The sequence below is a fragment of the Macrotis lagotis genome, chromosome 1 (assembly GCF_037893015.1).
Source record: "Macrotis lagotis isolate mMagLag1 chromosome 1, bilby.v1.9.chrom.fasta, whole genome shotgun sequence".
NCBI lineage: Eukaryota > Metazoa > Chordata > Mammalia > Peramelemorphia > Peramelidae > Macrotis > Macrotis lagotis.
Window position 1 is genome coordinate 311,948,505 of NC_133658.1, and position 27,410 is coordinate 311,975,914.

At 38.1% G+C, this 27,410-nt stretch overlaps 1 protein-coding gene across 5 annotated transcripts in view; it reads left to right on the top strand.

The window, feature by feature from the left end:
* Positions 1 to 27,410, top strand: part of MYLK3 (myosin light chain kinase 3) — an 88,834-nt gene that overhangs the window by 57,200 nt on the left and 4,224 nt on the right. For all 5 annotated transcript variants that reach the window (XM_074211429.1, XM_074211428.1, XM_074211427.1 and 2 more), the window contains 6 exons: positions 487 to 592; positions 2,725 to 2,818; positions 6,372 to 6,481; positions 11,676 to 11,817; positions 18,201 to 18,271; positions 26,526 to 26,654. In XM_074211429.1, coding sequence (XP_074067530.1) covers positions 487 to 592; positions 2,725 to 2,818; positions 6,372 to 6,481; positions 11,676 to 11,817; positions 18,201 to 18,271; positions 26,526 to 26,654 — 652 coding nt within the window. The remainder of the gene's footprint in view (positions 1 to 486; positions 593 to 2,724; positions 2,819 to 6,371; positions 6,482 to 11,675; positions 11,818 to 18,200; positions 18,272 to 26,525; positions 26,655 to 27,410) is intronic.

The window sequence follows — 27,410 nt, forward strand, 5'->3', positions numbered from 1 at the left end:
AAGTCCCAGCTTTCCCATTGACTTAGCTTTGGCTGGCAAGTCTTTCCCCTTCTGTAAAACAGAGACTTGTTCCTCTTTCCCCAATAGCATGGTTGTGAGGACCCTTTGAGAAAATGTATGGGGCAGAGCTCTGAAAAATATAAAACTGTGGGAGAATGGGAGTTATTAAAATTTACTGGTTCCATGGTTTCATTAACATAGGGAGTTCCTGGTGAGAAAACTTCCTTTACCATGGCAGACTGGCACCTCTCTACAGTCTTAGGAGAATTCCCTAGGGGCACTGGGGAGTCAAGTGATTCATTCCAGGTCACACAACCAGCATATGGGGAAGCAAGATTTGAACCCAGGTCTTCTTGCCTCTCCTTCCCCTAGTTTATGCTGATCTCATTATTGTAAACAACACCAAAACAATGTGATTATAAGAGACTCTGAGAGATGTCTTCTTGAGTGATGCGGATGTGTGATACTTATTTATGTCCTCTTTAGATGACAGCCCACCTCCCCCAGCCCCTTTTGAGCATCGGATAGTGAGCATCAAGGAAGTACCAATCACCACTGGCTATACCGTGTGCCAACATGAAGTCTTGGGAGGGTAGGTGGATTCTTCTGTTTTGATGGAGAGGGAGGCAATTGGCATGGGGACAGGCCTAGGATATCTGGAAAATTGAAATGGGGAGTAGATGAATGCTGGTATTTCCTCACCAATCCAGCTCCAAGAAGGACAAGTTTAATTTAAGACTGAGTCTGGAGACTAGGGGTAGAGTCCCAAGTATCCAGGGACCTTAAAGAATGTGTAATTCAATCCCTTTGTTTTTATGGAGGAAAAAAAATGAGGCCTGAGGGAAGGAAGTAATTTGCCTCAAAAAATAGGTTGTGTAACAATGATTACTCTTGGCCCCTATTGCCTGAAGGACAAAGGATATTATACTTCACCTTTGATCCAGGTTTGTACAATTCCTTAAAGGATGGTGGTTCCCTCAATTTTAGGGGGTCTTCTGTTCCCTGGTTTCATTTAACCACTTAACAGTTAAGATTGCTGGGTTGCTTTTTTTTTGGCAAGACAGTCAGGGTTAAGTGACTTGCCCAAGGTCACATAGTATTTGTCAAGTGTCTGAGGTCAAATGTGAACTCAGGTCCTCCTGATTCCTGGGCTTTTCCATTAAACTATCTACTGTACTAGCTAGCTACCCCCAGATTAGCTTTTATAAAGAAATATTTCCTTCAAAGACATAAAAAGAACAAATACACAAACTCCCTCTACCCAATATGCAGGGACATAATGCTCCCTTATCCAGGGTTAGAGCTTAATTCAGGTCCTAGATACCTTAGTCTCAGCACGTTCAAGTCCCAACTCTCTCTGGGCTTGAGTCCAGAACTTCCTACTTTTCTGGGATTCCTTGCTGAACTGATTGCCACATTTGGCCTGGAATTCTGCCCTTGAGGTGCCCAAGATTTGTGTCCACAACTGGGGACTCCACTGCTTGAGCCCAGAGATGACCAGGCCAAAGAAAACTCTTAACTTGATTCTTGGGGCCACAGGGCCTGCATGTAAGGAGGGGAAGATAGTCCTTCCGTCCTCTAGCTCTGTTCATGGAACCCATGCTGTGGGTAAATGGGACATTCACCTTTGATGCCACCAGAAAAGAGAATGTCCCAGTCTGGTAGGTTGAAAGACAAAGACTGTATACAGTCTATACAGTCAATGGAAAGAGGCTATGCCCACATGTGGTGGGGGAATACACGTTTTCCCTTAGAAGCAGGTCTTTAGGGGGCAGCTAGATGGTGCAGTGGATAGAGCACTGGCCCTGGAGTTAGGAGTACCTGAGTTCAAAACTGGCCTCAGACACTTAATAATTACCTAGCTGTGTGGCCTTGGGCAAGCCACTTAATCCCATTGCCTTGCAAAAAAAAAACCTAAAAAAAAAAAGCAGGTCTTCCCCAGCTTAGTTGATCTGTCTGTGTGCAAAGCCAAGCCTCTTTTAGTAGGAAATAGTGGAGCTGGGATTTGAACCTAAGACTCATGACTATAAATCTAGTCTTCTTTCCACTATGCATTTTTCTGGAGATATTGAAAAGCATATTGGACTAATCATAGTCAAGAGTCTTGAGTTTTAGTTATGGTTCTCCCATTAAGTGATGATTTTAGGAAAGTAAAGTAAGGATGTTCATGAGATGACAGATTTAGAATTGGAATGACTGTCATGGGGTGGCCATCTAGTCCAGCCTTTATGTTATAGATGATGAAACTAAGGCCATAGATTAGGTCACACAGGAGCCAGGATTTGAATCCTGGCCCAATGACTTCAGATCCAATTTCTTTTCCTCTACAACACACAGCAAAAATCTCCCTAGATAGCAGGGCAGGAGTCCTTGATGGAAGGTCATAGTTCTTCCATTAAGTAGCCATTACCATCCTGGGCAAAACAATTAACTCCATGGAGGTTGCAGTTTCTTCCACTGTAAAATGAGGGACTGGGACTAGATGGTTTCAGAGGTCTCTTCTATCATTCAGTCCTTTACCTATGATCTTTTGATGGTACGGTTTTACATAGGGCCTGCCTCCAGAAGATTATATCACCATTTAGTCTCAGCTTTTCTGTTACCCAGTTGCCAGACTTCTCATTTGCATGGATGACTAAGATTTAGAATTATGTTGGCTCTGAGTGGAGAGATGATAGATCACCTCCAAGGGCTCTCAGCCTTCTCTGCTTGGTATCTCCACAGGGGAAGATTTGGTCAAGTCCATAAGTGTACTGAGAAGTCCACTGGCCTCTGTCTGGCAGCCAAGATCATCAAAGTAAAGAGTTCCAAGGACCGGGTAAGGAGCCAACTCTAAATTAAGCCTCTTCCCATTTCCAGTCAAACGACAGAGTTAGAATTCAAACTCAGGACCCTGGGACTCCAAATCCAGGACCCTTTCTATTAGGGCCTCTTGATACAAGCTTTTCTGTTTAGTATTTAAATCCCTTTAATAGTTAAAGCACCTGCCTACCTTTCCAAGGCACATTTGATCTCATCTCACATGCTGTGGGCCAGTGAAACTGGCATTCCTGCCATTCCTCAAAGGTGACGTTCCATCTGCCCCCTGTTGGTTATATATCATGGTGGGGATTCCTCTGGTGTGTGGGTTGGACTAGATGGCTCTTGAGCACCTTCTCTTTCTCAAAGTCTCTGATTCTGTAAATTTACATGTGACACAAAGCTGGGAGGGAACAACATCAATGAATGGTAAGAATCTTGTTTCATTTGAATGAATAGTGGGCTAAATTTAGTAAAATTAAATTTATTAAGAAAACATTTACAAATGTTTTTAATTTAAACTCATCAACAATAATGATGGCTAACATATAGTACTTCCTATATACTACCAAGTAGTATGAAATTATCTGATCTGATCCTCACATACCCTTGTAAAGTCAGTTCCACTATTATCCATGTTTTGCAGAAGAGGAAACTGAGGCGGACAGTGGTTAAGTGACTTGACTTATGGCCTTCACAGCTCCTAAGGGTCTGAAAATGGATTTGACTTTAGATCCATTCTAGGTTTGGTAATCTTTGCCCTATGGCACCACCTAGTGGCTCTTCAAGAAACAGCATATAAAATTTTATTTTTCAAAAGCAGTAAATGAATTTAAAAAAAATTATATTCAGTAATGTTCTAATGTCTGCTATCCATTAATTATGTTTTAATAGCATAAATTTAGAATCTTATACAAAGATTTAAAAAATCAACTTTATAAGTACAAGATAGTGGTGACATAGATTAAAAAGTTCCTCTTAAAAGGATAGAAAGTTCTTGGCAAACTACAAGCTCAGTATGAAGCTACAGGATGACATAGTTGTCAAAAAAGATAGTGTAATCTTAGGCATATTAGTGGCATAATGTCCAGGGAGGCAGTAGTTCTTCTTACTATGAAAGTCGGTGGTGCAATATATGGAACTTGGAATAAGGAAAACCTGAATTTAAATCCTGCCTATATATTTACTAAGTGACCTTGGACAGGTGACTTAACTTCTGCCTGCTTCAGTTTCCTCATAATACATAGCATCTAACTTGAGGGTTTTTATGAGAATGAAATGAAATATTTGTAAAGTGTTTTGCAAACTCTAGGGCATGATATAAATTCTAACTGTTTTTGCTATGCAAAGCTCAGACCACATATGAAATAGTCTGTTCAGTTCTGGGTACCACTTTTAGGTAAAAACACTGATAATCTAGAGAAATTCATGAGGAAAACATTGAGAATGGTGAAGGGTCTTGCTGTCATTAGACCAAGTGAAGTGACTTGAGAGATTATTTATCTGTTTGTTTGTTCATTTATTTATTTATTTATTTATGTTTTGGAGAGGCAATGGGATCAAGTGACTTACTCAAGGTCACACACCTGGTAAGTGTCAAGTGTTTGAGGTCACATTTGAACTCAGATCCTCTTGACTCCAGGGCTGGTGATTTTTCTACAAGAACACCCTACAATACCACCACTACAGTACCACTGCCCCCCTCCCCCCCCCCCCCCCCAGGTTCTTAGAGGTCTCAAAGTTTAATTCAGGGAGACAATCATGCAAATGACTCTGCACAAGACACATGCAGGATCAACTGAAAGTAATCTCAGAGGAAAGGCCTAGGTCTAAAGGGGCTTGGGAAAGTTTTCTTGGAAAAGGTGGAATCTTGGTGGTGGTTTCCTTCATTCTCAGAGAGGATCAAAATGACATCATTATGTTGAGGTCAAGTTTTAGTGTGTCCACCTGTGCCTGATCAGACCAGTACAAGCTTGGAAGGCTCTATCACAGGTTGGGATTCTCTAAATGTGTGTCCTGAGACTCAGTGGAAGCCAGGGAAGCCTGGGGTCAGAGAGAAGGAGGGGAGCATTCCAGGCATGGGAGATAGCCAATCAAAGCCTGGAGTGGTGTGCCTTGGCTGAGAAGCATCAAGAAGGCCAGAGTCATAGGATTACAGGCTTTCTTACTTATTGAAGAGACTTGAAACAAAGAAAAATGGGAATACAGAAATGGAAGGGATTGTACTAACTTATGAATGCTGAATCGAGTTGTAGTGCTCATTGATTTTTTTAAAAATTGAATTATTTTTGACTTGGACCAATGTTCATTTATTTATTTGTTTGGCAAAAACCTTCAGCTGAATATGTGGTTTGAATAGGAATGGATTCTATATTGTTATTTTTCTTTTCCTTCCTTCCTTCCTTCCTTCCTTCCTTCCTTCCTTCCTTCCTTCCTTCCTTCCTTCCTTCCTTTTCTTTCTTTCTTTTTAAAAGAATTGAACTGAAATAAAAGTGAGGCACTGATTATTTTCTGATTCATAGAATGAAGCAGTACTGTGCAGTGGGAATGAATATTGTTTGGAGCAAAAGGACCTGGATTTGAATTCCACTTTTGCCACTGACAGGGTGACTGGGTGACTTTCTCTAAGTCCCTTCCAACTCTAAACCCATCACCTTATTCTATTTGAGTCCCTGTGACTCTTTCTGTCAGAGGCAGCTGGGTGACCCAGTGGACAGAGCATCAGACCTGGAATCAGGAAGACTCCTCTCCCTGAGTTCAAATCTGGCTTCAGACACTTATTAGTTCTGTGACCTTGGACAAGTCACTTAACCTTATTTGTCTTGGTTTCCTCATCTATAAAATGGGCTGGAAAAGAACCACTCCAGTATCTCTGCCAAGAAAACCCCACATGGGATTACACAACTAAACAACAATAATCTCTCTGCCATTCTGTGACCAGGAGGGTGAGAGACAAGGGCAGTATTAACCTTTATTACATATGTAGTTGAAAGAGGAGTCTTTTGACAGATGGTATAAATACTGCTTACTGAGAATATGCCCTTAGGTTCAGAAATGTGTCTTGTCACAGATTGAAAAATGTTTGGGGGGGCAGTTAGGTGGCACAATGGATAGAGCATGGGCTCTTAAGTCAGGAGAACCTGAATTTAAATCCTGCCTTAAGATACTTAGCATAATTACCTTCTTCTTCAAAAAAGACATTATCTGGGAAACATTCACTTAGTCAAACATCTTGGGATCTCTTTACTCTGACCAGGTAGTAGGAAGTATCTTAAAGTAAGAGAGTCAATAAATATAAGTTCCTGACCTGACTCTACTAGTAATTGAATGTGACCTTGGGAAAATCATTCTCTGAATCTCTTCTCTAAAGGGAGGGAAGGTTGGCCTTAGATAATCTATAATCTCTTTTAGATCTTAGAATCTAGTCTAGCTAGAGAGGAAGGGAGACCTAGAACAAAAACTAAAAATGGAAAGCAAGAGGGTTGTGTATGTGAGTATGAAATAGATTTTTAAGCAGTGGTTTAGCTTATTATCTCTATCATCTCATGGGCCTAAAATGCCTTTCTCTCCAGGAGGAAGTGAAGAATGAGGTCAACATCATGAACCAACTCAGCCATGTGAATCTGATCCAGCTTTATGATGCCTTTGAGAGCAAAAATAGTTTCACTTTGGTCATGGAATAGTGAGTATCATCCCAAGGGAGAAGGTAGGATGATGGGCAGAAGCTCAGGAAAAACACTGTACAACATAGCCACCATTTTCTTTTTTTTTAATCGCTTTTTTAATTTTACAATTTCCCCCCAATCTTGCTTCCCTCCCTCCACCCCCCCCACAGAATGCAATCTGATAGTCTTTACATTGTTTCCATACTATACATTGATCTAAGTTGATTGTGTTGAGAGAGAAATCATATCCTTAAGGAAAAAATAAAATGTAAGGGATTGCAAATTACATAAAGATACCTTTTTTAAAAAAATTAAAGGTGATAATCTTTGGTCTTTGTTTAAACTTCACAATTCTTTCTCTGGATATAGATTGCAGATACCCTAAAGTTGTCCCTGATTTTTGCATTGATGAAATGAGCAAGTCCATCGAGGTTGATCATCACCCCCATGTTGCTGTTAAGGTGTACAATGTTTTTCTGGTTCTGCTCATCTCACTCAGCATCAGTTCATGCAAATCCTTCCAGAGAGCCACCATTTTCAAGGCAGAACTCAACTTTCTCCTGATAACTCATTTATTTCCTTGAATTATCAATTATCCAGCCATGGTCTGGGGTAAAGTTATCAAATATGCATCCCTGGGTGGCCTGCAGCAACAGTCAAATGCTGCCTGAATTGAACTGGGAAATATTTGACAAAATAAACAAGAATTCAATAAAACATAGATGATGTTATGTAGTTTTCAAAGTCAATATGTACCTACCTGGATCCTTATATATAGTTTGGTGACCTCTACTTCTATTTGAGTTTGACCCTACTGGTCTAGGAAAGTTGATGGATATCAAAGTAGAGGACAGGTTTGGATTCTGGATCTGCCATTTATTTTCTATGCTAAAGTCAGCCAAATAATTTTACTTATCTGTGCTTTGGTTTCTTTATCTATAATATGAAGGGGTTATACTAGATGTTAATACTAAAGGAAGAATAAAACATTATGAAGTTTAAGGAAGGGAGAGATGACTTATGGCTAGGATGGTAACAAAACACACCAAATAGAAGATGGCATTTAAGCTGGGTCTTGAAGATGGTTAGTGTTTTAGTAGACAGAAAGAAGGATTTTTCAAGGTATGAAAAAGAATTAGCAAAGACATGGAAGAAATCATGGAGCATATTGGGAAAATGATGATTTGTTCTATTTTGCTGGTAGAGGGATCACACCAAAGTATTAGTGGGAGAAAGGTTTGAAAAAATAAATTGGAGCCATATCATGGAAAGCTTTGAATGCCAGGATCATGAGAATAGATTTTATCCCTAAAGGCAGTCAGGAGCTATTGAAGATTTTGATCCTAGGAGTGACATATTCAGATGGATGATTTAAGAAGGACAATGAATTTTCTTTGGCCCTGACCCTCTTGCTATATGAAGCAGCTAGGTAGCTCAGTATATAAAACTCCCAGGTTTTAATCTCCACCTGGGACAAGTCACTTAACACTGTTTGCCTCAGTTTCCTCATCTGTCAACTTAACTGGAAAAGGAAATGGCACAACTCCGGTATCTTTGCCAAGAAAACTCCATGGACTGTGTTGTAATATGAACAGAGTACCTTCTATGCTATGGTCCACAGAGTTACAGAGTCAGATTTTACCAAATGACTGAATAAGAAATAACTTGCTATGTGATCTAGAGCAAGTTGTTCTTCATCTCTGTGCCCTCAGCATCCTATTCTCTATAAACAAAGTTTGGTAAATGGAGTAGTTGTTAGTAAAGCTCCTTCAGGCAGAGCTAGATCAGAAATTTGAAATTACAGGAAATTCTAGATGACTTGTGATTTCCAGGGCTAAAAAGGACTTGAATAATCAACATGTTTATTAGATAATAGAAAAATTCTTTGGATGGTTGTGACTGCTTTTTTTCTATTTCCAATTTCCCAAGGCTACCTACAAAGAGTAGAATGCATAGGTTTGTTCCTTCTAACTGCTCTTATAAATGAGAAAGTTCATATGAGTTATCAGTATCTTCTTCCCATGCAGGAATACAAGCAGTTCAACATCATTAAGTTCCTCATAATTAGTCCTTCTCATCCACCCCCTCTATGGTTCCCCTGAATCCTGTACTTGGAGATAAAACTTTCTGTTCAACTCTGATTGTTTCAATAGGAAAGTATGAAAGTCCCCTTTTCATTGAAAGTCCATCTTTTCCCTTGAAAGAGGATGTTCATTGTTGCTGGGTAGTTGATTCTCGGTTGTAAACCAAGATTTTTTGCCTTCCGGAATATCATATTCCAAGCCCTATGAGCCCTCAATGTAGATGCTGCCAGATCCTGTGTAATTCTAACTATAGAGCCACAGTAGTGGAATTGCTTGTTTCTGGTAGCTTTTAGTATTTTCTCTTTGACTTGGAAGTTTTGGAGTTTGGCTATAATATTCCTGGAAGTTTTTCTTTTGGGATCTCTTTCAGTAGGTGACTGGTGAATTCCCTCTATTTCTAATTTATCCTCTGCTTCTAGGATCTCAGGGCAATTTTGCTATATTATTTCTTGAAAAATCAAGTCTAGGCTCTTATCTTGGTTGTGACTTTCAGGTAGCCCAATAATTTTTGAATTATCTCTTCTGGATCTGTTTTCAAGGTCAGTTGTTTTTCCAATGAGATATTTCACATTTTCTTCTAATTTTTTTTTGGTACAGTTGTATTTCTTCCTGATTTCTTGCAAAGTCATCAGCTTCCTTTAGTTCCATTCTGCATTTGAAGGAGTTATTTTCTTCAGAGAGCTTTTTTATCTCCCTTTCCAGTGGCCAATTCTGCTTTTTAAGGCATTCCTCTCCTCATTTGCCTTTTGTGTTGCTTTTTCCATTTGGCCTAAACTGTTTTTTATCCTATTATTTTCTTCAGCATTTTTTTGTATTTCTTTCACCAAGCTGCTGACTTGGTTTTCATGATTTATCTGCATCGCTCTCATTTCTCCTCCCAATTTTTCCTGTTCCTCCCATAATTGCTTTTCAAAGTCTTTTTTGAGCTCATCCAGAGCCTGAATCCATTTTCTATTTCTCTTGGTGGTTTTGAATACAGATGTCATCATCTGAGTATTTTGATCCTCCATGGTACCAAAATAATTTTCTATGGTGTGATTTTTCTTTTTCTGTTGTTTGCTCATTTCCTCAGCCTATGACTGATTTATTGCACTTCCAAGGCTTTGGGGTAGTTTTGGGACAACCCACCGTGATCTTAATTCCTCCAAAGTCTTATGAGAGGCTCTAGTATATGGATGACCACAGGCCCTCCCCTCTGCCCTGGAGCTATAAGGATGGTCCCTGCTTGGCTATGGTAGTGCGGAAGCCCAAACTGTAACCTAGATCTGAGTGTGGGCAAAGAGCAGAGTCCTGCCCCAGGGAGAGCAGAGAGATTTCTGCATAAACCCCAACCCCCTTATCTTTTATGGGTTGAGATCTCTGGCTGTGCTGGGTGGCTCTGCTGACTGCCTCTGCAGGTTCTCACCGCAGGGCTTCTCTGAGGCCAGAGCTCTGCTCCACACTCACTCTGGTGTGGCAGAATTCTCTAACTACCCCTTCTGGTTGTCCCTGGTGATTAAACCACCCCTTCTGTCAGGGACCCAGGCACCTGGCCTGGTGTGCTGTGGCTACACTGTGGCTTTTTCCAACCCCTGATCCTGGTAGAACAGACCTGTCTCAGAGATCTTCTAACTTGTCTTGGACTAGGAAGTTGTATCACTTAATCTTTCTGTGAATTCCCCCCCACTCCAGATTTTGACTAGGATCATAATTTGACAGCTTTTGGAGTTTTTTGGGGAAGCAATTTCTGGGAATTCCTGCCTTCATGCCCACCCCCCTCCCTGCTTCTTTTTAAAGACATTTTAAATTATATCTTGCTTTTACAGTAACTTCACTTTTACAGTAACTTCACTTATGAACAGATCCCTTCCCCAACCCCTAGTGCAGGGGCAACATTCCACTGGTAGGTTGTTATGGGACCTGTGAAATCATTTCGTCTGGCACTGCCAAGGTAACCATAGGTGGCACTTGAAACTCAATAAATCCTGGAACTTTTAAGGAGTTTGGCCAAATATAACATGCTAATTTTTAAGCTGATAATTTTGTATGCTCCTAGAATGATATTATAACTATCCAAATGGCTCTTGGCAGAAAAAAGGTTCCCCATCCCTACCCTGGTGGGTGAATCATCCCTCGTAACAAAGAATCATACACCTTATAAATGTTTACTGTGTGCCTGACTCTCTTATTATAGCTTATACAAAAAGAGTCAAAAGTCAGCCCTTAACCCTCAAAGAAATTATAATCTACAATGAATGAAAAAAGAGAAAAAAATCAAACAGTTTCAGGAAAACCAACCAATATATCAGCTGAATCTGGCAGTGTTATGTAATGATCCTCACCCAATCTCTCACCTCTGCAAAGAAAGAGAAAAGTGAATTTTCTCAATTCTTCCCTAAGGCCAGACTTCTTGGTTATGATTAGTATAGATTCTTTATTTTTATATTTTGTTTTTTCCATTTACTTGTTGAGTGTCTTGTATATGGTTGTTTCACTTCATTCTATATCAGTCTCATACTCTGAATTCTTCATATGGAAAATATTCTATTATCTTCACCTATGCCCATTTTTAAAAACCATTCTCAACTGATAAACATCAATTTTGTTTCCAGTTCTTTGCTACCATGCAAAAAAGGGCTTCTATCAATATTTTAGTATATATGGGACTTTTTGTTCTTTTCTTTTGCTTCTCAGCAGCTCTCACATTTCATAAAGGAGGAAACCTGAGCTAGGAGTGGGGTTATGACTTGCTCATAGTCCCACAGGTAAAGTCAAAATCAGTCTTTTGATCTCTTAGCACAGTACTTCTGATACTTTAGCACAGTACTCAATAGACAATAAGTGCTTCTTCTCTTCCTTTTCTTCTATAGCCTTTTTTTTAGGTTTTTGCAAATCAATGGGGTTAGGTAACTTGCCCAAGGCCACACAGCTAGGTAATTATTAAGTGTCTGAGACCAAATTTGAACTCAGGGCCGGTGCTCTATCCACTGGACCACCTAGCCGCCTTTTAATATCTAAATATAGCCCTCTTTTAGCCACTGCAACCTCATTGTTATTGGATCTCTTGCTGTAAGTGGAGATAGGGATGATTACAACAGAATCCTCTTGGAAACTCATTGGCAAACCCTGTTCTTGCTTGAATTTGCAGTGTTGATGGTGGTGAACTATTTGATCGTATCACAGATGAAAAATACCACCTGACGGAGTTGGATGCTGTCTTATTCACCAAACAGATCTGTGAGGGCCTTCATTACCTGCACCAGCATTACATTCTGCATCTGGACCTTAAGGTCAGTAAGGATTGATCTTAATGAGTTAAATGATTAAATTATCCAGAAATGTCAATAAAGGGACCTCAGGGGCCAGCAAATCCAATCCCCTCCTTTTATCTAGGAGGACACTGAGAGGATAAATGCTTTGCCCAAATTTACCTACTAAATGATGTCAGGGACTAGACTAGAACACACATTTCTTTGGCCACTCAATCTTTTTCCAATATACCTCAATATTCTTGGAATCTTGGTCTGGCTTCTTGAGGGTAGTAGAATATTCTGTATTTTAGGAACAAGTCAGCCTTTTATTCATTTAAATGAAACTCATTCAAACATTTCTGCTTTGGGAAAGAGCCTAAGATTGGCAGTTACTCAAGGCAGCTGTTGGGGGTTATAATTTATAAAACCCTCAAACAAGAAGCAAAATTTCACAATTAAGATTGAGCAAGGGTTTAGAAGTTAGGTAATAGCTCAGTTAATGGTTTGCTTCATCATTCTGAACAAGAGTCACTTAAATGTCCTGGAATCATTTCCTAAACCATTCAGCCTGCTCAAAGGTAGCTATAGGCAAGCACTTTACCAATATTACAGCTCTAAGCCTGGTTACTCCCCTTAATCCATTTTCAGGATGTTAGAATTTGTCCTTAACTTTTTATAGTTTCCTAACAGAAGTGTGATAGGCTGTTGAAAAGGGAAGGAAAGGGATTTAGGGAAAGGCATTGTTTCCTCAAAAGTTTAAAATGTATCAAAGCTGTATCTTTTCCTCAGGAGTAGTCAAGATTTACTTCCCTGCTGCCTCTCCCTATGATAGGGAATCTTTTTTCTACCAAGGGCCATTTGGATATTTATAACATTCTCACATCATAGAAAATTATCAACTTAAAAAATTAGCCTGTTCTATGTGGCCAAACATTTAATTAATTCACTTCAAAAAGTTCCTAGATTTATTGAATTTCTAGTCCCGCCTGTGGTGGCCAGGCCAAATGATTTTGTAGGTCAAGAGCAGGTTGTTCCCCACCCCTACCCTATAGAAAGAATGAAATCTCAAGATCTTGACTCAGATTGTTTTAGTTTTTTTTCTATGATCCAAATAAACCAACAACAACAAAACCAACAACTAGCATTCATAAAGCTCTTTAAGGTTTGCAAAACACTTTATATATATATAATTTCATTCAATCCTCATGAAAAACTCTGTGAAGTAGTTGCTTCATATCTTCATTTCATATATGGGAAAGAGGTTAAATGACTTGCCTAAGATCATACAGATCTGTATATATAACCTGTTGTTGTTCAGTTATGTCCTATTCTTTTTGACCCCATTTTGGATTTCTTTGGCAAAGATCCTGGAGTGGTTTGCCATTTCCTTCTCTAGCTCATTTTACTTATGAGGAATGGAGCACATTGGGTTAAGTGACATGCCCAGGATTGCCCATCTGTTAAGTATCTAAGGCTGGATTTGAATTCACATAGATAAGTTTTTCTGATTCCAGGCTCTGCACTTTATTCACTATATCATCTAGCTGCCTATAACAATATATAAATATAAGTCAACACCAACAATAAATATAAATCTCTGAGACAGGATTTGAAGGTCCTCATTTCAAATATTATATTGCATTAGGAAACCTTATTAAATATCATAATAATAGTTATAGTTAGCATATACTACTTTCTATGTGCCAAGCAGTTTATAATTATCTCATTTGTTCCTCACAACAACCCAGGGAGATACCTGGGAGGTACTATTATTATTATCCCCATTTTACAGAAGTTTAAATGACTTGCCTGGAGTTACCTAGCTAGTTAACTGTCTGAGGCTGGATTTGAACATAGGTCTTCCTGACTTCATCCACTGTGCCTTATTTCCTCAGATTTCCTGTCATTATTTTCCCTCTGGGAAAGGATTTAGGACTCCAGCTAGTAACTTTGGATTTTTTAGATGTAAATCATAGTTTGATTGAGCCCTATTAAATAAAAAAAAATATCAATTTTGCTTGACTGAGAGAGAGACAGAGACAGAGAGACAGACAGACAGACAGAGACAGAGACAGAGAGACAGAGATAGAGAGACAGAGAGACAGAGACAGAGAGGAAGAGAGAGACAGAGACAGAGAGATTGATTTATGAGGACTAGCACATGCATGGACCTAGGGGAAACTCCTAGTCCAGTACAAATATATAAAAACTTTAACAACTTGTATAAACTGAGAATGTAATTCTTAACAGTAACTCTATAGGGCCAGGCACTCAGGTATTCCCAAGAATAAGAGAGAGAATCAGATGACCTTTTCTGGAGAGAAAGAGAAAAAACACTGCCTCTTCTCTGGCCAGTGAGGGAAGGAACAGAGCTGCTAACTGGCCCTATTGCCTATCTGAGAAATCCCAAAGAATGAATCCTCAGGAAAGCCGCAGTATCTTTAAGCTGAGCAGTGACTTACTCACAGCTATAGTAGACCTTGGACAAAGCACTTATTCTCTCTGGCCTTCAGTTTCCTTATCTGTAAAAGAAGGGGGTTGGATAAGAAGGCCTTTGAGGTGTCTTCCAATTCTAAAACAATTATCCTACTTCCACTCTAATCAGATTTCATATCTTTACCTCCCTCCTGAAGCCCCATCCAAAGCTGTCAAGGATTGCAGGCAGCATCATGTCTTTTGCACTCTTAGTCTTACCACATGTAAAGGTCAGTGGGAATATACTTTTTTCAAGGGACAGACTAGTCACTACTGAACCAAGGGTGGTCAATCCTGTTAATAATAGACCATGATTCAGCCTTATCTGCTTTCCTTTTTGTTTAAACTAGAAGTGAATTGAGGAGTGGAAAGGGAAAAGTTATTGTGCTCCCTGTTTTGAGAGGGGGGCTCTCAATAAGGTGTCAATTTATAATTCAGATAGTACCAAGAAGGTAAATAGAGCCTGAAGTCAGAAAGATGAGTTCAAATTTTACATCAGACACTTAGTGTGTCTGATTAACCCTGGACAAGTCACTTAACCCAGTTTGCTTTATTTTCCTCATCTGAAAATGAACTGGAAAAGGAATTGGCAAAACATTCCAATATCTTTGCCAGAAAAAATCCCAAATGGTGTCTTGAAGAATTGAATCCAACTGAAACAACTGAATAGTAACAATAACAAGGATGGCTAAGACTGTGTAGAGAGAAGAAGGTGTTTGCAAGGCAAACCTGGTTAAGTGGCTTGCCCAAGGCCACACAGCTAGGTAATCCAGGGCAGTGCTTTATCCACTACACCACCTAGCCACCTCTGAGAAGAGGGTGTTCTTAACCTGGGTTCCAGTCTCCACCTTTATCATTAACTAGTAGCCTACTATGTAATAATGCAGTTTGTGGATGGATCCCAGAGGAGGATAGTTCATTGTTCTTTGTTTTTTATTCATTGTTCAGAGGAACTCACTAAGAACTGTGGTATGGGGCTGGCATTATATCTCTCCTGAGAGATAAAGCTAATGTTTTTCTAAAGAAAGAAAACTCCCATGCTAATTTGCTAAACTTACTAAGTTGATTTCAAAAAGCTTTTAGTCTAACCTTGCTTCATCCCTAGCCCCTCTGGTCCTATCTAAGGAATTTTGACTTCTTCAGATTCTCCAGATTCCAGAAATATCTGTGTCTCTGTAGTTCCATTTTCCCAGATAACATTATAGGGCAGAGAAAGGGAAAGGAAGGAAATAAGCATTTATATAATTCCTCTTATGTTCTAGACACTGGATTAAGTAAGCACTTTACAAATATTATCTCATTTGATTCTCACAACCACCCTGAAAGGTAGCATTATTGTGCCCTTTTATAGCTGAGGAAACTGAAGCAGACAAAAGTTAAGTGATTTGCCTGGGTTCATACAACTAATAATTGTTTGAGGTTTTATTTGAATTTAGGTCCATGACCTAAAAAGGGGTGATGGGAGGGTCTGTTGAAATGAATCAATACTTTCTGACTCCCGACTCAGTGCTCTATAATACCTACATGTCCTCTAGAGAGGAAGACTGGCTTAGAAGTGACTCAGAAGCCACTTCACTCAATACAGATTGCAAGAAGTTTACTGTTATTTAGAATTTTGGTTTACACAGACCTTTAAAATAGGAATTGGGGCAGCTAGGTGGCACAGTTGGTGTGGCTAGGTAGTACAGTGGATAAAACACTGGCCCTGGAGTCAGGAGTACCTGGGTTCAAATCCGGTCTCAAACACTTAATTACCTAGCTGTGTGGCCTTGGGCAAGCCACTTAACCCCATTTGCCTTGCAAAAACCTAAAAAAAAATAAATAAAAATAAAATAAAATAGGACTCAACAAATATGGTCCTAGAACCAAATCCAGTTCATTGTCTGTTTGTTTGCTTGTTTTTAAGGTTTTTTGCAAGGCAAATGGGGTTAAGTGGCTTGCCCAAGGCCACACAGGTAATTATTGAGTGTCTGAGACAGGATTTGAACCCAGGTATTCCTGATTCCAGGGCGGGTGCTTTATCCCTTAAACCACCTAGCTACCCCTGTCTGTTTTTGTACAGTTTCAGTTAGGAATGGTTTTTGTATTTTAAAATTAAGTTTTATTTTATTTTAAAAATGTAAAAACCATTCTTAAAAGCCTAATAATATTATATATGAATGTAGTTTAGTAGTTGTCTGTTGTTTAGTTGTGTTCTACTCCTCAAGACCCATTTGTGTTTAATTGGCAAAGAAACTAGAATGGTTTGTCATTTCCTTCTCCAATTCAGTTGGTAGTTAAGGAAACTGAAGCAAAACGGTTTGTGACCTGCTTAGAATTACACAACTAGTAAGTGTCTAAGGCCAGATTTGAATTCAAGAAGATGAGTTTTTCTAACTCTAGGCCTGGCACTCTGTTCTCTGTGCCACCTAACTGCCCAAATCATGGTTACCCTTTTTGTGTCTGTCTTTCAGTCATTTTATGTTGATGATCTTATGGACCATAGCATATGGATTCTTCTATCCTCCATTATCTCCTTACATCTGTCCAAGTTCATGTTTGTTACTTCCATGATACTGTTTATCCATTTATCCTCTGCATCCTTCAGTTTTTCCATAAATCAACAGTTCCTATCCTTTTCAAACTCATTCTGCATTCCTTTGACAAAGGTTTTTTACCCCAAAAGTATAAAGCAAATATATAAACAACTTACTCCAGTTCCTGTAAGCAAATAGTCTATGTCAATTTGAATGCCAAAGTAAAATATGAATATTTTTACTAGATGGTAGCATTCTGGTAATGACAGAATTCTCATATTAAAAGTTCTATCTGCACGTTTGTAAAATTCACTAATACAGAACCTATCAGTACATCAACATTTATATATAGAAAATTTAATAATATGAAAACTATCAGTCAAGAAATCAAATAAAGTTTGCAAAATTATAACAATGGAATTGCCTTGTTGTACAAAGCATGCTATAAAAAAATACACACAGCTTGACTTGATTCCTTCCTCTAGAATACATTCCCAGTTCCTAGTCCTAAACCCTATTCTTGGGATGTGAATCCCAGGCACCCTGGCTTCTCAGGGCTTCTCAGCCAGGCTAACTGGCTGGCTGCCACACCACACCTGGAATACTGGACCTTGTCCAAGATTGCTTTGACTTCAGCTCCTGGGTCAGCCACCTAGTAAGGGGACATAGTAAGGAATCCAGGGCTTCTATATTAGGCCATCTTAACAATTTCCACTCTGAAAAATTATTTTTTTTCTGGTTTATTTATTTTATATTGTTACAGTAATCTTGTTGTGAAAGTAAAGATAAACCCCTCTCCCCCCAAGAAAGATAGAGAAAATTCAAGAATGGTGAGAGAGAAAAAAAAAGTATACTTCAGTCTGTGTTCAGATTCCATAGGCTCTGTCTCTGGGATGAGTTGCTGTCTTTATTCTAACTCTTAAAAATTATTAAGGATCATCCCAAAAGAGTATTTGTTTATGTGGATTTTATATATCCAAGGATATGCTGGGGACATTTTGAACTAGCTTGGGAGAAACAATTGTTAAACTTTCAGTGTGAGCATTTTCACCTTTAAAATCTCAAATGTCACAAATTAGGACTTGATTTATTCTTTTATTGATTGTCAAGATTTAAGAAAGTGATGGAAAAAATGTTATTAGTGCAGGTTAAAGTTAAAATTGTGTTGTATGTACATTTTGTTTTCTGAGAACTGATTACCAGCACACCACTGACTTTACCTCTCAGCATTTACTGTATTAGAAATTAAAATATATTAGCACTAATATGAAAATAATTACAACCCCCTGAAAAGTTGAGATCCACGAACCATTGTCCTAACACATCTAGTCACTCAGTAAACTGTTTTGTGTAGCAACAGTTAAGTAGGCTGAATTGAGTGCTTCATTCACCATATGCCATCTGTCAAATTCTCTTCTTGGTCTTTCCTAGCCGGAGAACATACTATGTGTAAATCAGATGGGAAACCAAATTAAAATCATCGACTTTGGGCTGGCCAGAAGGTAAGACCATTTCACCCTGCATTTCAAATCAATTCAACAATTGTTATCAAACAACAATTATGGGGCAGCTAGGTGGAGTAGTGGATAAAGCACTGGCCTTGGAATCAGGAGTACCTGGGTTCAAATTCTGTCTCAGACACTTAATAATTACCTAGCTGTGTGGCCTTGAGCAAGCCACTTAACCCCATTTGCCTTGCAAAAACCTAAAAAAAAAAACCAATTATGTTCAAGGGTCCCAGAGAGCTACTGGGACTAAAGGGGGAAAAAAAAAACAACACTGCTTGAATATAAACACAACATTTATTTGTTCACTATATTTTCTTGTCCCTGGCTAGCTTTTAGAAATAACTTTTACTTAAAGTTTGTCTCCTGAATAGAAGATTGACCTTTGGTAAACAAATTTGCTCTTAACTGACCATCTATTAACCCCTTTCCTAAAAGGTGAGGTTTGTCATATGACATTACAGTTGCCAGAATTAAAACAAAGAAATACATGAAAGATGATAAATGCAGTGTTTTATAACTCTTAGGAACCCTCAAAGAACAAAAAATTTTTCTGCAATTTTAGCTTATTGTAATTTTTTTTTTTAAAGAGATAGATTAGATCTCACCATATTGTTCAGGCTAGAAGTGCAAGGGTTAGTGATGGCTGGTCTAGGAGCTTTGACTTGTTCTGGATCCTTCTTTATGGTGATCATTCAGTTCCGTGTAGCTCATCATATTAATACCTTTCTTAGTTCTGATACCCAATTCAGCATAGCCTATTGTGGCGGGGATTACTTGCTTGTATCACCAAATTAAATTCAGAAAAACATGAAGTTCTTTACAAGGATGGAGAATAATTTTAAAAGGAGTAAGGAGTAAGTTAGTAATTAACTGAGAAGAATTTAAGAGTTCAAATATCCTGAAAGTAGCACCCCGATCAAACAAGAGGGAGGGGGAATGACAATAGGGGGAAAATGTCCTCAACTTGGCAGCCAGAACCTCTGGATAAAGTTTGATCTTATCTGGCTTCATACTATATTCCAGACTGTTTTCCATTCCCACCCTTTAGTTTCTAGTCAATCCACAAGATTCCATCTCCTACACATTGGTATAGATTGTGCCCCTCCTGTCCCTTGTTTCCCATTGGAGTGCTTTTCTTCATTTCTACCTCTTAGAATTTTTAGATCAGCTGAGCTCAAACCCTACTTACCTCCTATAAGATAGTGTATGTAAAGTGTTTGGTAGGCACTTAAAAACATATTTATTTCTTTTTTCTTTTCTTGCTCTAGATATATCCCTATTTACCCCTGTGGTGTTGTTAATAGAGGGATCAGTTGATTCCATAAGTATTTATTTAATTTTTTTTTTACCAATAATATGAAAAAAACAATTTTAGCATTCTTTTTTCAAATTTTGAGTTCCAAATTCTTTTTCTCCCTTTCCTCTCCCCCTCATTCAAAAGACAAGCAATTTAACGTGGTTTATATATGTGTAGTCATATAAAACACATTTCCATGTAAATCACACTCTGAAGAAAAATACAGACCAAAAAAAAACCCCAAGAAAAATAAAGTTAAGAAAAATGTATCTTTGGGGTGGCTAGGTGGCACAGTGGATAGAGCACCAGCCCTGGAGTCAGGAGTACCTGAGTTCAAATATGACCTCAGACACTTAATAATTACCTAGCTGTGTAGGCTTGCCTTGCAAAAAAAAACACAAAAAAAAAGTATCTTTGATCTTCATTCAGACTCCACCAGTTCTTTCTCTGGAGATGAATAGCACCTTTTATCTAAATCCTTCAGCTTTGCCTTGAATCATTGTATTGATGAAAATGGGTGATTTAAGCCCAGTAGATAATTATACAGTTAGTTGTTACTGTGTACAGTGTTCTTTTGGTTCTGCTCACTTCACTTTGCATCAATTAAGTCTTTTCATGTTTTTCTGAGAGCATTCAACTTGTTGTTTCTTATAAAAAAATAGTATTCCATCACAATCATGTACAATTTGCTTAGCTCTCCACAAGGATTTGGGAGAATATAAGAACAAAGTACTAAACCCTTGGCAGACACATTCAAATATACAGAATAAGTAGCACAGTTTGTTAATCTTTTAGTTGTACTTTGGATTGACTGTACTTTGTCTATAGGAAGCGGAGATGGGAGACAGCAAACTTAGAGGAGGCAGATCAGTTTTAGTTCACTCAGTTTTTCCTCAAACATATTGAAGAGTCTGCACAGGGAATTATAAGGGATAGAAATCAATAAAACATGGTCCTAGTCTTCCAGGATTTATGAATTACTTGGAGAGATAAGATTAGATACATTTGAAAAATTTACTCAATTTATAAAATAATTCTTTCTTCCCTCTTTCAACCTACAAAGGTTACAAAGTAATTTCCTGAAACATTGTTTCTTACTATATCACTCCTATGCTCAAAATTCTTTATTAGCTCTCCACCATCAAAGAATGAGATTCAAATTTCCTTAATTAAGATCTTCCATAATCTGGTTCCTACTTAACAATTACCAGTTTATTTTATGATTGATTCACTTTCTCATTCACACTATGTTTTAGTCAAAGTGTACTATTGACTTTCTTTTCCCTGGTCTGTTCTGTAGTCTTCAACTTTCCCCAAGTCTCCAATATCCTCCCTGTTTATCTTTACCTGTTCCACTCTTAGTGACTAAAATCTTAAACCCAGAATGTCAAAAATGCAACTTATCTTCCTTTTGGACTACCCTCCAACTCACTGGTTTTTCAAACTTCCCTGGTTTTTTATTTTTTGTTTTTTTGTCCCATTTGGTTTTATTTTATTTTCTGTTCCAGATTCTTTCCCTCTTCCCACCCCTGCCACACTCTTTGAAGAGGCAAGAAATACAAAAGTCATTTTAAATATGAAGCCATGCAAAAACTAATTTCCACATAAGTCATGTTCTGGGAAGAAAAAAAAGATAAATAGGAAAATATGCTTCAATTTGTTCTCCATCTGGAGGTAGACTTTTTTTTTTTTACTGAATCCTTTGGAGAGGTTGTGAGTCATTGGGTTGATCAGTTACTAAGTCTTTCACAGTTAATTATCTTTACAATTCTGCTATTTCTGTGTAAATTGTTCTGTTCCCTTCACTTTGTATCACTTCATATGTCCTTCCAGAATTTTCTAAAACTAACCCCTTAATTATTCCTATAACACAGTAGTATTCCTTTATATTCATATACCATATGTTTAGTAATCCCCAAAACGATAGCATTTCTTCAGTTTCTAATTCTTTGCTACCGCAAAAAGAGCTGCTATAAATATTTTTTATCTATATAGACCTTTTCCCTTTTTCTTTGATCTCTTTGGAGTATAGTTGTGGTATTGCTGTGTCAAGGGATGTGCATAGTTTAATAGCTTTTTGGGTGTTAATTTCAAATTATTTTCTAGAATTGTCAGACTAGATCAGAGTTCCACTACAATAGTGTATTAGTTTGTCTATTTTCCCACATACCTTCCAGCATTTGTCATTTTCCTTCTGTATCTTAACAAAATGAATATATTTGAATATATTTGAAGTTTTATCTATGAATGTTTTGCATTTATCTAATTACTAGTGAGATAGAGCATTTTTATATGATTATTAATAGATTATATTTCTTCCTCTGGAAATTGCCTGTTCATTTCCTTTGACCATTTATCAGAGAAACTTATAAAGATTTTCCCATCTTTTCCCATTTTCTGCTTTTCTTCTAATTTTAGTTCTTTTGGTTTTATTTATACAAAACCTTTTTAATTTTATATTATCAAAATTATTCATTTACCCCCATGAACCTCTCTATTTCACATAGATCTAACAGGTAATTTCTTTGTTCCATGTTCTACAAATTTGCTTGTCATCCTTTATGTCTAAATCATTACCCATTCTGAGCTTATCTTGGTATATATGGTGTGAGATCTTGGTCTGTACCCATTTACTGTCAGACTACTTTCTCAGAAGATTTTGTCAAATTGTAAATTCTTGCCGTAGCTTAGAACTTTGATTTTATCAAGTACTATCTTACTGTTCTTACTTGATTTGTGTATCTTACTGATCAATCACTATTTTTTTTATCCAGTACGAAATTGTTTTGATGATTACAACTTTGTAGTATAGCCTGAAATCTGGTAATATAAAGACCTCTTTTTTCCCATTTTTTCATTGATTCCCTTGATATACTTGGTTTTATGTTCCTACAAATGAAATTTTTTCTACCTTTTTAATTGATATAGCACTGAATAAGTAAATTAGTTCAGGAAGCATTGTCATTTTTTATTATATTGGGTCAGCCTACTGATGAGCAATAAATATTTCTCCAATTATTTAGATATATATTTATTTGTGTGAACTATTTTGTAATTGTGTTCATATCATTCCTATGTGTGACTTGGTAGATGGACTCCCAAGTATTTTATCCTGTCTGTAATTATTTAAATAGACTTTTATCTTTCTACCTCTTCCTTTTGGGCTATCTTTACTGGTAATATATAAAAATACTGTTTATTTTTGGAAGTTGTTTCAACCAGTTATTTGGTTGACTCTAGGGTTTTCTAAATTAATAATTATATCATTTATAAAAGTAATAGTTTTTTCTTTTTTTTCCTGTATTTATTTCTTTGATTTCTTTTTCTTGTGTTAGTGCTATATCAAGCATTTCTAGTGTAATATTGAAGAATAATGGTGATAATGGACATCCTTGCTTCATCTTTGATCTTATTGGGTTTATCCCTATAATACAAAATTTTCTCTTTTTTTTTTGTGGAAAGCATCATTATTCCTCTTGATCCCCAGGTCTATAATTTCAGTGTTAACTTCTTTGCCTTTTCCTCATCACTTCCCTCCCTTTGTGCATCCATATCCAATCATTTGCAGCATTTCTTACATCCTTTTCCTTATACCCACTCTCACCACCCTAGTCCAGATAATCTTTCTTTCTCACTTAGACTTTGCAATGAACTATTAATTACTCTTCCCCTCTGTCAGTCTGTTCACTCTCCAATCTCTTTTTTTATTTGTTTTTTTGCAAGGCAATGGGGTTGTTAAGTGACTTGCCCAAGGTCACACAATTAGGTAATTATTTAGTGGTCCCCCTGACTCTAGGCCCAGTGCTCTATCCACTGTACCACCTAGTTGCCCCCAATCTTTCTTTTAAATGACTGCCAAACTATCTTCCTAAAGCACAGATCTGATCATGTAAGTCCCCTGATCAAAAATCTAGCCTCTAGGATAAATCCACTCAGTTTAAGCATTTAGAAGCTTTCACAAACTGGATTCAACTCTCTGTCAGACATTTTACATTTTTCCTCTTCATGGAACTCTTCAGTTAAACTAGTTGTTCCCTGAACTCAGTATTCTATCTATTATCACTTTCTACTGGTAGATCAGGATCAAATATTGACTTTGCTTCTGGCTGCTTAGAACATAGGAAATCTTTGTAGGAAGAGGGCTTTAAAACCTGATTCTTTGAATTCCTGAGTCCTTAGAAGATCTCAAAAAGTCTTCTAGTCCAATGGTATCAAATTCAAATAGAAATGGGATTCACTAAACTTTACATATAGATCCTAATAAGGTAGCGCTTTTAATTAAAAAAAATAATATATTAACATGGTATGTGTGTTGTATTATGTTTTTACTTTTGCTAAATATTTTCCAGTTAAATTTTAATTTAGATTCACTGGAGTGTTGCTGCTGCTGCAGGGCCTGTGTTTCACATGGGAGCTGAATGGGGGACTCACAGAGTCTCCTTAACTAGGCAGAACTACATTTAAACTATACTAGACAGCTAAGGACCTCTTCATTTTATTCTATTAAAATTGTTGATATTTTTAGTTTTTTCATTTCCTAAAATATCTTTTTTTCCCTTCCCCAAACTAGTAAGCTTAACACAACAAAATATTTAAAAACTGCTTGATAAAAGCACCAACATACCACCTTCATCCACACATTCATAGCCCTTCTTTGACATCAAATGTTATTGTAGTTGTTAATCGTGGTTCCATCATTTCAGACTCTTTGAGACCCCATTTGGAATTTCCTTGGCAAAGACTGGAAAGATTTTTTGTTTTCTTCTCTAGAGTGCCCCTATTTGACAGATGAAGAACTGAGGCAAATAGGAGTTAAGTGACTTGCCTAGGATCACCCAGCTAGTGTCTGAAGCTAGATTTGCATTGAGCTCTTCTCATCTCCAGGCCAGGGCTCCATTCACTGTACCATATTGTACCACCTTGTATCAAATAAGGGATGTTCAAAGACCACTGGGTTTGTGACATCAGAGCCTGTCTTTGCCATCCACTGAGTTGTTTAACAGTCCTCCTGTAAGAGAAAACCTGAATCCTTCGGGCTGAGTTCATTTCATCTGAGTGCTTTGTTAGCATACCTGGGGACCCTAGGAGTGGTTCAGCAGAATAAGGAGAGGCATCTATTGGATCATTACCAAAATTATGTTTAAATACCATTGGAATTCTTATAAGTGACTCCAGTAAAAGTAAGAATTTTCATTAAATCAGTTTCTCATGTGAATATTAAATCTTAGCAGAGTAAATGGAGGATAGAGAGGGTTGCCTCCCCAGCACAAATTTTTGTGCAGCTATTGCATTCAAATCTGGCCTCAGACACTTATTACTTGTGTGACCCTGGGCAAATAATTTAAGCCTGTTTGTCTCAGTTTCCTCATCTGTCCAATGAGCTGGAGAAGGAAATGGCAAGCCCCTCCAGCATCCTTGCCAAGAAAACCCCAAATGGGATCAAGAAGAGTCAGACCCAAAAGAAACAACTAAACAATAACAAAAACAACCTTGATGAGGAGGCAGTGGGTTCCGAGAAATGCTCCCCCCAGCATTGGAGTGGGAAGTACCAGCCTGGGTGGTCACCTAGGCAACCAGAGTACAGGGCCTGCAAGCCAAGCCTCGCTCTGTGGCTTCTGGAAGGCATTCTTTCCCCTTTGCATCTCTCCCCCTAGCTGCTGAGTCTCTTAGCATAGCTCTGACTCTTGTTTATTCAAGAGGGGCTGAGCAGTGGTCTCTTCCTTGTACTCCTCTCCTTCCCACCCTCCAATTACAGATAGATATCAGTAAATCTGGTATGTTTAGAAAGCCCTAGTCCTCAGAGATTATGAGAGGCTAGCCAAGTCAGGAATGCTTAACTATGGGTCTTGGATGTTTGCCTTCCACAAGAAAATGCAGAGTTGGGAGGGAGTCAGGTGAGAAGTTAAATGATTTATTTACCCCACAGGTATTCATGTAGTAGAAGAACCGGGAATTGAACCCATCCTCCCATTTCAGGATATATCTCCTTCAGGAAGTCTCCCTTAAATGACCCCACCAACCCCAAGCATTCCAAAGCCCCATAATACTTTACACAGTTTTAACCATTTGGCAGAATAACATCTTTAATTAAAACAATGCTATGAAATGATAATGACAAAGTTTGGCTTCAAAGATGATCTATGAGAATGTGCTTCCCTTACTTTACCAAGGTGGGGCCCTACAGATGTGGAATGCTGCAGATAATGCCAGACTTTTTCAATGTGTGGTTATTATTCATTTTTCTTCTTTTTTTGTTGTTGTTGATGGCTCTTTTGCAAGGGGAGAGGATGGAATATATTGGGAAATGTAACTGATATAAAAATAAAAATGCCAATAAAATTTTATTTCAAAGAGTTTTCACCTTAATGATTTACTGCTTATTTGCAAATGACATTTCTTCTGTCTCCTCATCTAGAGCAAGCTCCCTAAGAGAAGGGATTATTATTATTATTATTATTATTATTTTACTATTTCCTTTGTATCTCTCCCATTGCATTCTCCCAGGGGTGACTAAGGGACTATTATTTATTTTTTTTTACTATTTCCTTTGTGTCTCTTCCATTGTATTCTCCAGTCTTAGGATGTGACCAAGGGACTGTTTTTTGGTTTTTTTGGCCATTTCCTTTGTGTCTCTCCCATAGTATCCCTAGTTTCAGGGTATAACCAAGGGAATATTGTTTTTACCATCTCCTTTGTGTCTCTCTTGCGGTATCCTCAGTCTCAAGGTGTAACCAAGTGGGTAAGGGGGTAAAGGAAGGAGAATATTTGAACTCCTTCATGTTATAAAGAGTTTCAATAAAAGTAGCAGGCCAATATGGTTGCCAGTGGAGTCTAGTAATAACCTAATCCCAGAGATATTTCCCCAGAATCATTTTTGCCTGTAGCACCCTTTCATCTCTTCATCTTCACCTTTCTCAGAGCTCTGTTGTTCCCCTGGACTCTGATTTATAGGTACAAGCCCCGGGAGAAGCTGAAAGTGAACTTTGGCACCCCAGAATTCCTGGCCCCCGAAGTGGTGAACTATGATTTTGTCTCCTTTCCCACTGACATGTGGAGTGTGGGTGTCATCACATACATGCTGTAAGTAATTCAATTGGACAGGTATTAATGTGGCAATGATGAGAAAAACGCTATGCTGGGTTTGGCTGTGTTTGCCACTTGCTTATCTAAAATCCCTTTCTTTCTTTTTTCTTCCTGGAAAGAGGAAATAGCACTAAGATGTAGTTGTGGTAGGAGATTTAAAAGTCCAGACTAAATATCCTCAGCTTCCTTTGACCATGGACCTCCTGCTCTAGTTTGGAGAAATTCTTGGCTCTCAATTTCAGGAAAACTGTTTATCATTGTATCACAGCTGGGGCCCTTTGGCCCTCTCCATGCATGGTGTGTACAGAAGGGGGGGAGCTGGGGTGGGATTCAGGCCTGGAAGGGAACCTTGGCAGCTTGGATCCATTTCCTGTTTCTCTCTCTAGCATCCTACCATCTAAACCTAGAGATGATGAATATTATATTAATCAGGATTTTAGATATCAGGGCTTCTGTGAAGAGACAGGGCAGATTTACCCAGTCCATTTGCTTCGCTGATATCTCTAGATATTTTTATTGGATCAAAGAAGTTTAATTGATGATCTGAGGTTTGGGCCCAAATTGGGAGATATTAAAGGGGAGGGGGAACAAGATAAGACTTCTCCAAAACATGTTGCATTGCTCCTGTGTCTTGTATTCTTCAAACTCCATCAGGGTTTACAACCTTCTGATCTGTAGAGATATCAGGTGTGTTCTTTCACTCTCTTTTATTCCTATTTGAAGCTTATTAGTTCCTTCTTAATGTGCTTTTCC